At 42.5% G+C, this 14023-nt stretch overlaps 1 protein-coding gene across 1 annotated transcript; it reads left to right on the top strand.

Moving 5' to 3' along the window:
• The first annotated feature begins 5 nt into the window (after positions 1-5).
• On the top strand, positions 6-13924 carry LOC141430991 (protein I'm not dead yet-like). The gene is made up of 16 exons (XM_074091905.1): positions 6-68; positions 148-277; positions 403-540; positions 1138-1265; positions 3498-3612; positions 4125-4192; positions 4285-4349; positions 5751-5811; positions 6808-6930; positions 8221-8332; positions 9421-9518; positions 9958-10055; positions 10776-10874; positions 11573-11766; positions 12373-12510; positions 13730-13924. Exons 1-16 carry the CDS (start codon positions 52-54, stop codon positions 13856-13858), a joined length of 1713 nt encoding a protein of 570 aa, XP_073948006.1. The 5' UTR covers positions 6-51; the 3' UTR covers positions 13859-13924.
• The last annotated feature ends 99 nt before the right edge of the window (positions 13925-14023 follow it).

Raw genomic sequence — 14023 nt, 5'->3', positions numbered from 1 at the left:
TAAGCCTACGAGATTATTTCATAGATTAGGTTTCCTAAAATATAAGAGAAAATGGATTCTGATTCCTCGTAAGCTTAATTTTTATATCATTATGATATTTTTTTATTATTTGTGTAAGTATATAACAAGCAATAACTTGTGTTTCAGCGAAACGAATCTGGTTATTGTAACGAAGAAATACAGATTCATTTTATTTTGCAAGTTGTATTGGCGGTCTCTGGTGATATTAATAACGCCAATTATATTATTACCTATTGCATTTATTGGTGAAAATCATGTAAGTGTTTAGAAATTGTATAAATCCTATAATTAGAACTTGCTTGAATCGTTTCCTTCTTATCTACGATAACTAGCGCCATCTAGTTACTGTGTTATACACATTATCTTGACTTAATGTTACAGGCTTATCCTAGTTTTTACGTGTTCCTCGTGAGTGCAGTCTACTGGACAACGGATGTTCTACATCCAGGTGTCATATCCCTAGTACCTTTGGCCTGGTACAGCATCATTGGTACTGCGGAGACTGGGTACATCAGTCAGGTTAGAACATAAGTTAATGCTAAAATACAATTGGTGGCGCCACCATCTATACATAAGACACTTGTTTCTCAGTGTGCTTTTTAGGGTTCCGAACCTCAAATGGAACCCTTATTACTTTTGTTGTCCGTCTGTTAAGAAACCTTTCCCCAGTAACTCGTGGAGGTAAAATTCACACACTTAGTACCTACCTAATGTCAGACACTAGATCAGACGTTTTTAATTTTTTTATAGGTGTGCTGCGATTATTGCTGCAAAGGGTATGCTGCATTGAAGTCATGAATAGCTATAGAGAAAATAGTACGAAAACAACTGACGCGTGGCGTGTGCGACTAAAAGCCACCGAATCGGTGGCACCGATGTCCGTTATGTGTTATGTTATACATATTATGGGTATACTGTACGGAACCCTCTGCACTTGGCTATTTTTCACTGGTGTGCCGTGAAACTTTGATGACCTAAAAGTGTGCCGTTAAAACCTGCAAAAGGTTGAAAACGACTGCACTAGATATTGTTACCTACAAATTTGTATGGAACCCTCGGTGCTCAGTGCCGCCCTTGGTGGTTTTATACCATCGCTCAATGCGCTTACATTTTCAGGTTTACCTACGCAACGGGCTTCTGGACTGCTTGGGCATTATGATGATAATAACGGCAGTGGAAGGAAGCACGGTGCACAAACGAGTAGCTCTCAAACTGCTGCTTGTCATTGGTTGCTCGCATTACAGGTTAGTGACGCCGACTGCTGTGTCAGCAGCGTGGCGCTGCAACAACTCATTGTTATCGGGTTACCTTTTGGCCTACTTTAAACTACATCGAAAATACAAACTGAGACATGGATGCACAGAAAAACCAGAAAAAGAGACCAGCGCTGGGAATCGAACCCAGGTCCTCAGCAATCCGTGCTGCGTGCTATAACCCCTACACCACCCGTAATACGGATACCCGTAAAAGTAACAAATTTGGAGTTGAAATAAAAAATACAAAAAGACTCCAAATAACCAATCATGATTTGATTGCTTAGTAGCGACACCTCTTGTCTGGGTGAGCGGTTGGTTCCGAAAGAATGTTGACGTCTCTCGATGAGAGCGAAACATAGATGTCGCTAGTGCTGCTGCATAAGTAGCGTAGTAGAAATAAGCAACCTGAGATATGTATGCATAGGAAAAATTCGTGTCTAAATTCCTGTCCAGCGGTGGTGTAGGGGTTATAGCACGCAGCACGGATTGCTGAGGACCTGGGTTCGATTCCCAGCGCTGGTCTCTTTTTCTGGTTTCTCTGTGCATCCATGTCTCAGTTTGTATTTTCGATATGGTTTCACGGGATACCCGTAAAAGTAACAAATTTGGAGTTGAAATAAAAATTACAAAAAGACTCCAAATAACCAATCATACTTTAAACTACCTTTTACTGGCAATGTCTATAGCAGAGGCGTCTTTACCTATAGTGCAGGGTGTGCGTTGCACACGGGCGCAGCGGTGTTAGGGGCGCCGGCAGCGGCAACTTTGTACCTATTCCATTTTGACCGCGCGCTTCCTAGATGGCGCTAAAGTAATAATTGCACACGGACGCTACATGGGAAGCCGTGGTGGCCTAGTGGTTTGAGGAAGCCGTGGTGTCCTAGTGGTTTGACTTATCGCCTCTCAAGCAGAGGGTCGTGGGTTCAAACCTCTGAGTTTTTAGAAATTTACCACGAGCTTTGCGGTGAAGGAAAACATCGTGAGGAAACCTGCACAAACCAGCGAAGCAATTCAATGGTGCGTGTGAAGTTCCCAATCCGCACTGGGCCCGCGTGGGAACTATGGCCCGAGCACTCTTGTTATGAGAGGAGGCCTGTGCCCAGCAGTGGGACGTATATAGGCTGGGATGGCTACATGGGCTAAAGACGCCGCTGGTCTATAGTTCGGGTTGCGCACAGGAATGGAAGAGATGAATAATGTAGGTAGTTAATATTATTTAATATCACACATGTATGTTATAGAAAAGTTCAGAAAGTGGGCTAAACAGGCGGGAGTCGGGGCGCGTTGGTAGGCGCGTGGCAAGTAAGGTGGTTGTGTACCGACTGGCGGCCGTTGGCGGCGGGCCCCGCGTGGTTAGCTAAAATGCTGATCACACAATATGTGGCAGGGGTGTCGCCACAGCCTATATTCTTTTACATTTTTTTTGTTTTATGACAAGAACAGCAAAAGTTTTGTAAGTACATTAAGGCCGTTCCCTGAGCCAAATACGCAAAACTACCCCAAGAACCTACCTATACTTATACGTTTTCCTCGCTCCGGGTAGCCTAAATGTTGACGTTACGTTACTGCGTGTTTTATTGCCGTTTTCAGTACTGCGGGGCTACTACGGTATTCGAAAATCGAAGTTCGTGTCGTTCCGTCCCTCTGAGACTCATATATTTAAGACGAGAGTGAGAGGGATGGTACGATACGAACTTCGATTTCAGAATTTCGGAGTAGGCCCTCTGTTTTTTCACATAAAAGTCGTATGTTCGCTTAAACGTGTTTTACGTTTCAAAAGTAGCCTATAACAATAAGTATTCAGATTTTCTTTCCGATGTATTCGTTCACCAAAAAGCTCGTGGTAATTTCATGAAAATCAAATGCCCCATCCAGACTCTTGCGAGGCACCTCCTAGAGGCTCTCGGCATGAGTCTTGGCGAGTGGAGGCTGCAGGAATGCTAGCCATCGACACTCGATTTATTCAGTTGCTCGCTATCTACTTTCCTCTCTCCTTTGGCTGGCGCCCGAAAAGCCGACGCAAAGCGGAGCGAGACGAAGGAAGACGAGGGGACACGAACACACCATCCTCACTCTCGCACTCGCGTTTCCTCGTGTAGCCTCATGAAGAGGCTGAATGGGGCAAAAGGAATCCGAATTGGAACCCACGTCCCTTAGCTTCAGAGACTGGGTACCACGGCTTCCAGGATTTTCTAGAACCTTCTCCATGGTTGCTTCCAGGCTGAGCCTGATGCTGTTTTTCAGCAGCATGTTTCTGTCGATGTGGATGTCAAACGCCGTGGCCTGCGGACTCATGATGCCACTCGTCAAGGCACTGCTTCAGGCCCTTGAGAAGGTAGGTACAATAATGACAACTAGCCTGTTGCCCGCGACTCCGTTCGCGTAGAATTCGTTTATCGCTATCCCACGAAAACTATGCAATTTTCCGTAATATAAAACTATCCTATGTCCTTCACCGGGACTTATAGTCTGTCAAAAAAGAGAAGAAACTAAAAAGTGGCAACACTGTAGTGTCATCCCTTTCAAACCCTGTCAAACCAAAAAGAGAGGACACTACAGTGTTGTCACTTTTTAATTTCTTCTCTTTTTTGACAGACTATAACTATCTGTATACCAAATTATACAAGTAGGTACTTAAGTATTTTAATATTAGAGGGCCATTCATTTGGGCCTGTACAAGGGTTATTAAATAACTGAAAACGAAGTAATTTGGTCAGAATCGAGAGGAAGATCGATTACTTTTTTTTAGTCGGTGCAGTCTAAAAGTTTATAAATACAACAGGTAGAGAGTTTACAAAATCAAATGTCGCTGGTTTTTTACTTGGTCTTACAGTTTTATGATTTCAGATGGGGATAATAGAAATGTACCAAACAGTAGACAAAGGGGTGCTGAAGTCAAGACGTCATGAAATGAGGTATCTTCTCTTATGTCTTTATATAAAAAATAGTTATAAAATTGTGAGTTGCAATCGTCAGTGCACTTAAACATGTCTCCTAATTTTTTCAGCAACCCCAAGCCCACAGATTTTACAGTATTTTACTTTCTTGGAATCGCCTACTCCTGCTCTATAGGTAAGTTAAGTATATACCTACATCTACCTATCACACTGATGCGAATGTTTGTAAGTTTGCTTGTTGGTATATTACTTTATCACGTCCATACCGCTGAACCGATTTAGATGAAATTCGGTATACAGATAGTTTGAGTCCCGGGGAAGGGCATAAGAAGTTTTTATCCCAGAAAATCGCAAAGTTCTCGAGGCATTTGTTAGTTCTTTATCTCAAAAGCATAAATTCCTTGTAGCGTTTCACCGAATCGCATTTCACCCCGATCGTGCATTTAAGTATCGCGTTGTGTCTCAGTTGTGTTTTTTCAGTCTTTATTAATTTTAGTCGCTTCACCTCGATCGTGTATATGTATTTTAATACAAACATCAATTAACGTGTCAAATTAATTATAGAGTCCCAAGCAAACATATATCGCGGCGATATGCGTCTAGGGTAAAGTAAAATATACTACTTACACGAAAAATGAGATTTTACCAATTAATTACACTAATGTAGAAAACTACGCGAAAAATTGCACCAACTAGGTATATGATTCTACTTGTTGAAATTTATGCAAACAAGGAATTTATGCTTTTAATGAAAGAAGCTTCACCAACCTTATAATAAAAAAAACCGGCCAAGAGCGTGTCGGACACGCCTGAAATAGGGTTCCGTGGCCGTTACGAAAAAACTAAGTACTTAATATTTTTCTAAGGATTTCGTATTTTGTACGGAATATTCCAAGTTTAGGTATATTTTATACCTTAGGTTGCTATTTACTGTTAAACTACATTAGTAGGTACCTATAGGTTAGGTAGGTATTATTAAATTCACAAGAAAACTTAACCGTTATAGTTTTCCTTGTAAGTTTGGTATACTTACTTACTACCATCCTGATTTTTTTCAAATTTTTCCACCCACCGGTTTAGATTTTAGAGAAGGGGGGACGCTGGATTTTAGTGAAAATTAGCATTTTAAATTTGAATATTTTGCAAACAAATCACTGAATCGAAAAATCGTTTTAGCAATCCCCTAATGGTTTTAAAAGACCTATCCAACGATACTCCACACTACAAGGTTGGATGAGAAAAAAAATCACCCCCACTTCACGTTTATGGGAGGTACTCTAAATATATATTTTTTAATTTATTGTGTTATTGTTGTTTTGTTTATTGTATTGTATTGTTGTCTTATATTTTGTCAGCATAGTTTATGTAACTCTTAGCAGAAATAAACTTTTCTATCTATCTATCTATATATATATTAGTGCAAAATTACAGCTATCTAGCATTGATAGTCCCTGAGCAAAGTCGCGGACGGACAGACAGCCAGACATGGCGAAACTATAAGGGTTCCGTTTATGCCATTTTGGCTACGGAACCCTAAAAAAGGTGCAGGTTGACCCTTACCTATCCACTGTTCTAGGGGGTATGGCGACATTGCTGGGAAGTAAGACAAATCAAATTTTCAAAGCTTCTTGCGAATCGTGAGTACTGTTTAAAATGTTCAATTCTGAATAAGATCTCGCGAGAACTGTGTGAGTAATGTTCTCAAATTCAAACTCACAACATTTATTGACATAAAAAACACACACTACATTACAACAAAGACACAGTAAAAACATAAATAGAACAAGAGAGAAAAATGAAAAAAGTTCTGTTACCTGAATCAATTTCATAACAATCCAAGTAGGGTACAGTCACCAGCATTCATATCTGCCATAGCGGAGCGTGCATAAACATCTGACACGTCCTTCCAGCCCTAGTAATAGAGTAGTATCAGATATTTATGCACGCTTGTTGTGTCAGATATTGGTGCTGGTGACTGTACCTACTTACATAATATTTTAATCATTCCATTGCATTAAGAAAATCTCTGCAAGTTTCATGTCTCAAACGCTAAACCGCCGCGGCCGCACTGGTGGTTTTAAGTTTACCTGTATAAAAAAGTCACGCGGTAAAAAACAGCGGCGGTTTAGCCGTAGTGCGGCTTCGGCCTTACGGTTAAGATTTGGGAATTTCAAATGGATGTCTTTGAATATCGGATTAAAAGCAGCATTACGTTAGCTATCTACTAACATACCAAATCTCATAAAAATCCGTCCAGCCATTTTAACTTGAAAGAGCAACAACACACCCACAAACTATCGCATAATACTTAGTAAGAAAACCACCTAATGTGGGTAAGTACCTACCTACAACTTTGGAGGTCGGTGTCCCCACCTTTTCGGACTACCATCACAGATTAAGTTACTACCATTGCGGTTTTACAAACTCTCCTTTTTCTTGAGAAACAGAAAGCGCGCTACAGCAGTGCGGAGCCGCAAGTGCGTAGCCTAAGGCTACGTTCAGACACGGCGGGAATCGCTCGGTTTTAGCACACCGTCTCTTTTTCAAGCAATACTATGAAAAGAGACGGTGCTCTCAAAATCGCGCGATTCCCTCCGTGTCTGAACGCAGCCTAAAAGCAGTTCGTTTCCCAGGATATTTCCGCGCGGCCCGAAGATAGAGTTTCCGCAGTTCACACTGCTCAGCCTGCCCGGGGTCCTGGTGATGGAGTCACTCCTTTATGTCTGGATGAACTCCTACTTCATGAAAGCTTTCAGGTTACGATTCAAAAAGACGCAGGTTCTTATAGATACAATTACCGGCAACAGCGGAGTGTGCAAAAATATCGCCCGGTTTCCACCGCGAGCGGAGCGGAGTCATTAGGCACTTGTCCCACCGCCGACGATGAGCGAGAAGCGAGTAGAGCGAGTAACTAGAAACGAGTGGGCGAGCAGCGAGAAGCGAGTGTAGTTTTGTCGCTCGGCTGTAAGCGAGTGTTCGCGTGCGACGGGCGATTACTCGCTCCACTCGACTCGCTCGTGCGGGGCGGCCGCCAAGCTGACATCGCTGAGCGAGTATCTATAGCTCGGCGAGTTTTATAGCTCTTGTCGCTGCGACAAAAGATGTAAGAGCGAGTTCTCGCCGACAGTGTGAACAGCCAGCGATCAACTATTAATATATGTGTCTCTTTTACTCACACAGGATCTTATATCTTTTGTTCGTTTCTTGAGCGAGAAAATAGTCGATAGCCAATCGTTTCCTCGCTGGCGGTGAGACAAGTGCCTTAATGACTTAGTTTAACTTACACCGACCAACTTCGTAGACACAGAACTTATATCGAGATAGACGAAAGGAGCGCTTCAAACTGTATGAGAACCTAGCGTGTCGAATTTGTCACGAGCGAGATTTAGTGATGGGAAATCAAGTCCGCACGGTATCGATTCAAAGGCGCGCGGAACCGATTCAAATGCGGGCCGCCGCGACTCGAACGGCGGCTTTTTAAAGATGGCCTAGTGGTTAGAGAACCTGACTCGTTGAGTTTCTTGCTGGATTCTTCTCAGCAGAGGTTTTTCCGAACCGGTGGTAGATTTAAGCCTAAATTGAATAAAGATATTTTGACTTTGACTACGAAGCTTGAGGTCCCGGGTTCGATTCCCGTGTCGGGACAGATATTTGTATAAAAAATATGAATGTTTGTTCTCGGGTCTTGGGTGTTTAATATGTATTTAAGTATGTATGTATATTTATATAATTATATTTATCCGTTGCTTAGTACCCATAACGCAAGCTTTGGGACTAGGTCAATTGGTGTGAATTGTCCCGTTATATTTATTTATTTATTTATTTATTTATTAATGAGTCCGCTCCGCTCGCGGTGTAATTTGGGCTTGACAAGTCCGGCTCTAGTAATAGAGTCGTATCAGATATTTATGCACGCTTGTTGTGTCAGATATTGGTGCTGATGTACCTACTATGCCTTTGTCATAGCCGCAAACACGGCTTCCTGAATTGAAATGCCCTCAAAAGATCCGACTTGTTTTTTAACAAAGGTAATGTTCAATTTGTAGGACCCACGATGTGGCCATGCAGAGCGGGTTGACGGAGGAAGAGATCCGCTATACTCACTCATTGCTACGAAACCAATACCGGCAGCTAGGAAAGATCACCTTCCATGATATCGTAAGATTTTAATATCTATAGCATTGCGGTAGCCTAGTGGTGTGACAACGGCTTCTCAAGCAGAGGATCGTGGGTTCAAATCCCGGGCTTACATCTTTTGTAGTTTTTCAGAATCGCGGGATAGCGACAAACGAATTCTACGCGGACGGATTCGCGGGCAACGACTAGTGCTTAATAACTTTTATTATGTATAAACGGGTTACTGAAATATATTTTTTTATATAAATTTACTGTTGTAATAAGTAATTTACATTATTTTCCCACCTGGACCTGGGTTCGATTCCCAGTGATGGTCTTATTTTTCTGTTTTTCTGTGCATCTATATTTCAGTTTGTATTTTCAATTTCAGTTTTACGGGATGACCGTAAAAGTAAAAATTTGGAATTGAAATAAAAAATACAAAAAGATTCCAAAAAACCAATCTTAATTTGATTGCTTAGAAACGATATCTCTTGTCCGGGTGAGCGGTTAGTTCCAAAGGAATGCCGAAAAAGTTTGAGGCTTACGCATAGATGTCGCTAGCGTCGCTGCTTAAGTGACTAAGTAAGAAACACAAGCTGAGATATGAGATGCATAGGGAAATTCGTGTCGGTACCGTTGACCATCAGTGGTGTAGCGGTATAGCACGCGGTACGGATTACCGAGGACCTGGGTTCGATTCCCAGTGATGGTCTTATTTTTCTGTTTATTCTGTGCATCTATATTTCAGTTTGTATTTCAATTTCGGTTTTACGGGATGACCGTAAAAGTAAAAATTTGGAATTGAAATAAAAAATACAAAAAGATTCCAAAAAACCAATCTTACATTATTTTGTACAATTATAAGTTTACATAGGTACATAAAAAAGAACTAACCTAAGATATCTTAACTAACTATAACAATGAAAATTATTATAAAAAGAATACCCCATCTAAAAGATCTGCCTGTGGCAGGGTTCCCATGACGCAGGCCGCATTACCCCTTTGGACCGCAAAGATCCGCTGGGAGAAGTTCGCGCCAGCTCTTGGGTCCCCAGAAGCGTCGACAGCGCCTTTATAAAGAACTTCATGTCGGCTGTTGTAATTGTATTTATTAATGATGATGGCAGATGGTGGTCTCTATGGTGTCACTAGCGATCGCGCTGCAGATAATGACCAGCGCTACAAGATTCAACAACAACGTGACAGGGGTCAAAGGCGTTTACACGTAAATACACGTAAATACGTTTGCAGGTGCTAGGACCTTGTGCAAGGTCCGCCCGGATTGCTACCACCATCTTGCTCGCTAATCCTGCCGTGAAGCAGCAGTGCTTGCACTGTTGTGTTTCGGTGTGGAGAGTAAAAAGAAATTACTGGCACTTGAGGTATCCCATCTTAGGCCTCTATATAGGTTGGGAACGCATCTGCAATCCCCCTGGTGTTGCAGGTGTCTATGATCGGTGGTGATCTCTTACCATCAGGAGACCCACTTGCTCGTTTGCCATCCAGTCGAATAACAGTAAAAAAAATAAAAAAATATATATACCTAATACTCTCTGTGCGACCGAAGCTAGTGTGTAACCGAAACTGATACCGAAATTCGGTTTGTTTCAGTTTCGCCCGAAAACTAAACCGACTCTAGACATCATATTACGAATATTTTTCAGGCACCTCCAAGTATCAGCGCCCTCTATCATATGCGTGCTCATACTATTCGTTGCGCCGACAAATCTTGATTTCCTGAAGTTTTTTAGAAAAAGTCACGGTAACACTTTAAGTACTTCTTTATTAACGGGGGGGAACTCGTTACGAGTATCATCGGACTCGGCGGTCTAACTAGTTATAAAGCGAGAGAGAGACTTTTTTACAGTGCCACAAAGTTAATGAACGTGCGAAACACGGAGATAGCCGTTTAGATGCATGTATTGCTCCGACCGTGACGTCTGATTGGAAATCAGAGTCCCTTGGGAAGCGTATGTTCGTGGCGGAAGACCAGTGCTGGTTTTCAACCAGCGATATGCTGAGCCGGCACCTTTTTATAGCGGCAACACTTCTTATTGTTATTTTTCCTAACCTGTGTAATGTGTCATTGCTGTTATAAATAAATTATTTTCTTTTTTTCTTTCTTTATCCTAGCAGCTGCGCCATGTTATGTTATTATGGGACACGACAAAGCAAACACAGGTTCAAGATCTCGACTGATATTTATTATTCTTTTTGAGAGTCCCCTAGCTAACGTTGCCTCTCCTACACACATATAATACACACTAACACTAGTGCAAAGGCACCCACATTCGTTAACATCTTTGTCACATTGTCCTCAAAGGAAATGTGAGACCTTTGTGTTCGTGAACATTACGAGGGACTATCCTCTGTCCTCTTTCCGCGCGGACAGGGGAAGTAAGGGCACACCCACGACAAGTAAAAGTTTTTGTATTTTTTTTTTAATACGACTTGACTTTAATACCCCTGTTTTATTCTTCAGACGCAATAAACGACCCTCTGCCGACTACAACAAGCAAAGCTTGTTTGAGCTGGAGCGCGGTTCGAGGAAATATGCTCTGGAGTGTCCTATTTACGATAGGTAACTTCCTAGTGTTAGGTTCTTCCGAGCGTTTAGTTAAATCAGGGTTTCCAAACTTTTTTCTCGCATTTGAAAGAGATCTACCCCTTACAAAGTTTTACATTTTTCGGTAGAACCCTTCCTGCTACATTTTTACTATATTCCCAAAACACCTAAAATCCCTGTTTTTTCACGCCAACGTGGACCTCCGTCTGGCCTTCCATGAACACCCGGGGTTCCACCTGGATCACTTAGGGAACCTCTGACATAAATGAACCCAACCACTTGCTGATACCTCTCCTCGTGTCGTAATCCTCATTGCTGAGGGTCGTGTCATCCATGAATCATTTTCCGGCCATTCGCTCTCCATTTGGCACGGTCTTCGGCAGCGTGTGCGGCTTCGTAGACGTTTGTACCCATGCTAATCATAATCATAATTCTTTTATTGCTTGAAAAAGGTCTACATTTAATAGTTAACTGTTCATTATTTCACCAATCGTCCAGCGCATAGGGCTTCTTCCCCTTGGTCACTTGCCCTGACGTTCCCTGTCATTAGGATTTTTCCTAGGTTCTCCTTCTTTTTCCTAGCTATATGACCAAAGAACTCGAAGATAGATTCCTTTTCCACAATCGTTCAAACTTTCTCACCTGTAGAGTAGAAGTCCACGCACGTTCCACGTGCCAAAGCCACCTCGTATTAACCTTATTCAACCCTCCAGGCGGCAGCTGCATGACCTTCGAAGTCCTGAAGCTATCAGGCATGTGCGCGGAGCTGGGCCGGTTCCTGCGCCTGTTCGGGGCGTGGCCGCCGGCTGCGCTCGCGCTGGTCGTGATACTCTTTTGCAAAGTTTTCACGGAATTTGCTGACAATTCGTGCGTCGTTCATGCAATGTTGCCAGAGATCGCTAGATTGGTGGGTTTTTATATTATTATTAAGTATTTATTACAACAACACAAAGCATAATATACATAGGTCTGGAGCGGGTCGATGGCGGGTCGGGTCTATTTACATGGCTGTGCATGAACAACACCACACCGAAGGCGGGTGCGGGGCGGGTCGTGCGCGGGTGCCGCCGTCATTTTCGGTGCAAAATTTTTGAATGCACTGAATATCCAAATTTCATAGTTAGAGTTCGTTCTTACCTGCGTTAGATAGAACTAGGTATACTCGTATATTAAAAAACTTTCAGCCTTTATGTTATTACGAAGGTCTGGCTGCCGCGGGCTCTGGCTCTAGCTGATATGATGATACCTGGGTTCGATTCCCAGTGATGGTCTTATTTTTCTGTTTTTCTGTGCATCTTTATTTCAGTTTGTATTTTCAATTTAGTTTTTACGGGATGACCGTAAAAGTAAAAATTTGGAATTGAAATAAAAAATACAAAAAGATTCCAAAAAACTAATCTTGATATGATGATGAACCACTGAGAGGGGCAACGGTATGGATTAGCTCTGACTTAAGTAACTAGCGTTTCAAACCATCGATAAGTACCAAAGTAAACCCCACCCCACTTAACAGAGCGTGGCATCGGAAGTACACCCACACTACCTGATGCTGGCAGCGACTCTGGCCAGCTCGCTGCCTTGCCACCTGGTCACCGGGACACCGGCCAACGCGATGGTCAGCCAATACGTCCACATACCACCTTGGAGGATGGTAAATAAATAAAACAATATTACCTCATCATCATCATCATCCTAGCCTATATACGTCCCACTGCAGGGCACAGGCCTCCCCTCAGAAAGAGAGGGCTTGGGCAGTTGTTCCCACGCGGGCCCAGTGCGGATTGGGAACTTCACACATACCATTGAATTGCTTCGCAGGTTTGTGCAGGTTTCCTCACGATGTTTTCCTTCACCGTAAAGCTCGTGGTAAATTTCAAATGTAATTCCGCACATGAATTCCGAAAAAATCAGAGGTGCGAGCCGGGGTTTGAACCCACGACCCTCTGCTTGAGAGGCCATATATCAAACCACCTATACAACCTACCACCACCACCACCTATATTACCTAGACAATCAAAATAATCAACATTTAGAAGTATAATGATAATAATCAACGTTGTCATCACGAATGCCTTATATTTATACTAGCTTTTGTCCGCGGCTACGCCCGCCTGGAATTCGGTTATCGCGCGCTGTTCCCTCGGGAACTGTGCATTTTTCCGGGATAAAAAGTAGCCTATGTCACTCTCTGGTCTTTGAACTATCTCTATGCCAAAAGTCACGTCGATTCGTCGCTCCGTTTCGACGTGAAAGACGGACAAACATACACACAAACACACACACTTTCGCATTTAAAACATTAGTATGGATTTTTAACACTATGCAAAGTAATGTTATACGAATTCATAATTATGCAAAATACGTTATGCCAATTTAAATTAAGCCCCACTAATATTATAAATCTGAAAGTTTGTAAGTCTGTTTGTCTGTTACTTCATCACGTCTAAACCATTGAGCCGATTTAGATGAAATCCGGTGTACAGATAATTTGAGTCCCGGAGAATAACGAAGGATATTTTTTAGCTAGCGATATCTACCGACCGAATCGATATGGCGGCGTTTCATGATATGCCTAGGAATTTCATGATCTGCCTAAACTAGCCAAATCATGAAATGGCGGCGATTCATGATATGCCTAGGAATTTCATGATCTGCCTAAACGTCACTAGGCAAATCGTTAAACGGTGAGTTTTGAACGATGTACTTTAGCCAATTCATGAAATGGCGCCATTTCACGATATGCCTAGGAATTTGGTGATCTGGCGAATTTTACATCTTTAACAAATTCTGCGCGGACGGAGTCGCGGGTAACGGTTAGTTATTTTTATATAATACGAATTGATACATAACCTTAAAAAGCTGTGTCTTAGTTGTCAGCAGGTGTGGGCCCGATGGTAATCGCGTCGGTGGTACCCTGGTTCACGGTCAGCATCTGGTCGAAGGCCGTGTGGGCGGATGTCAGCTCCTACCCGCCCTGGGCGAGAGAACACATAATATAGCTGTTGTACAAGACATTCTGCAGCGATAAGGCCTATTGCTTACCTTGGAAAATCTCTAGGTTTTAATTAAATACTGAACACCTCAAAAATATTTTTTTCATTTTCATCCCAGCCTATATACGTCCCACTGCTGGGCACAGGCCTCCTCTCAAAACAAGAGGGCTT

Source organism: Choristoneura fumiferana, chromosome 9 (assembly GCF_025370935.1).
Source record: "Choristoneura fumiferana chromosome 9, NRCan_CFum_1, whole genome shotgun sequence".
NCBI lineage: Eukaryota > Metazoa > Arthropoda > Insecta > Lepidoptera > Tortricidae > Choristoneura > Choristoneura fumiferana.
The sequence above is the reverse complement of the archived record's forward strand: the minus strand, read 5'-3'. Positions and strand labels throughout refer to the sequence as shown.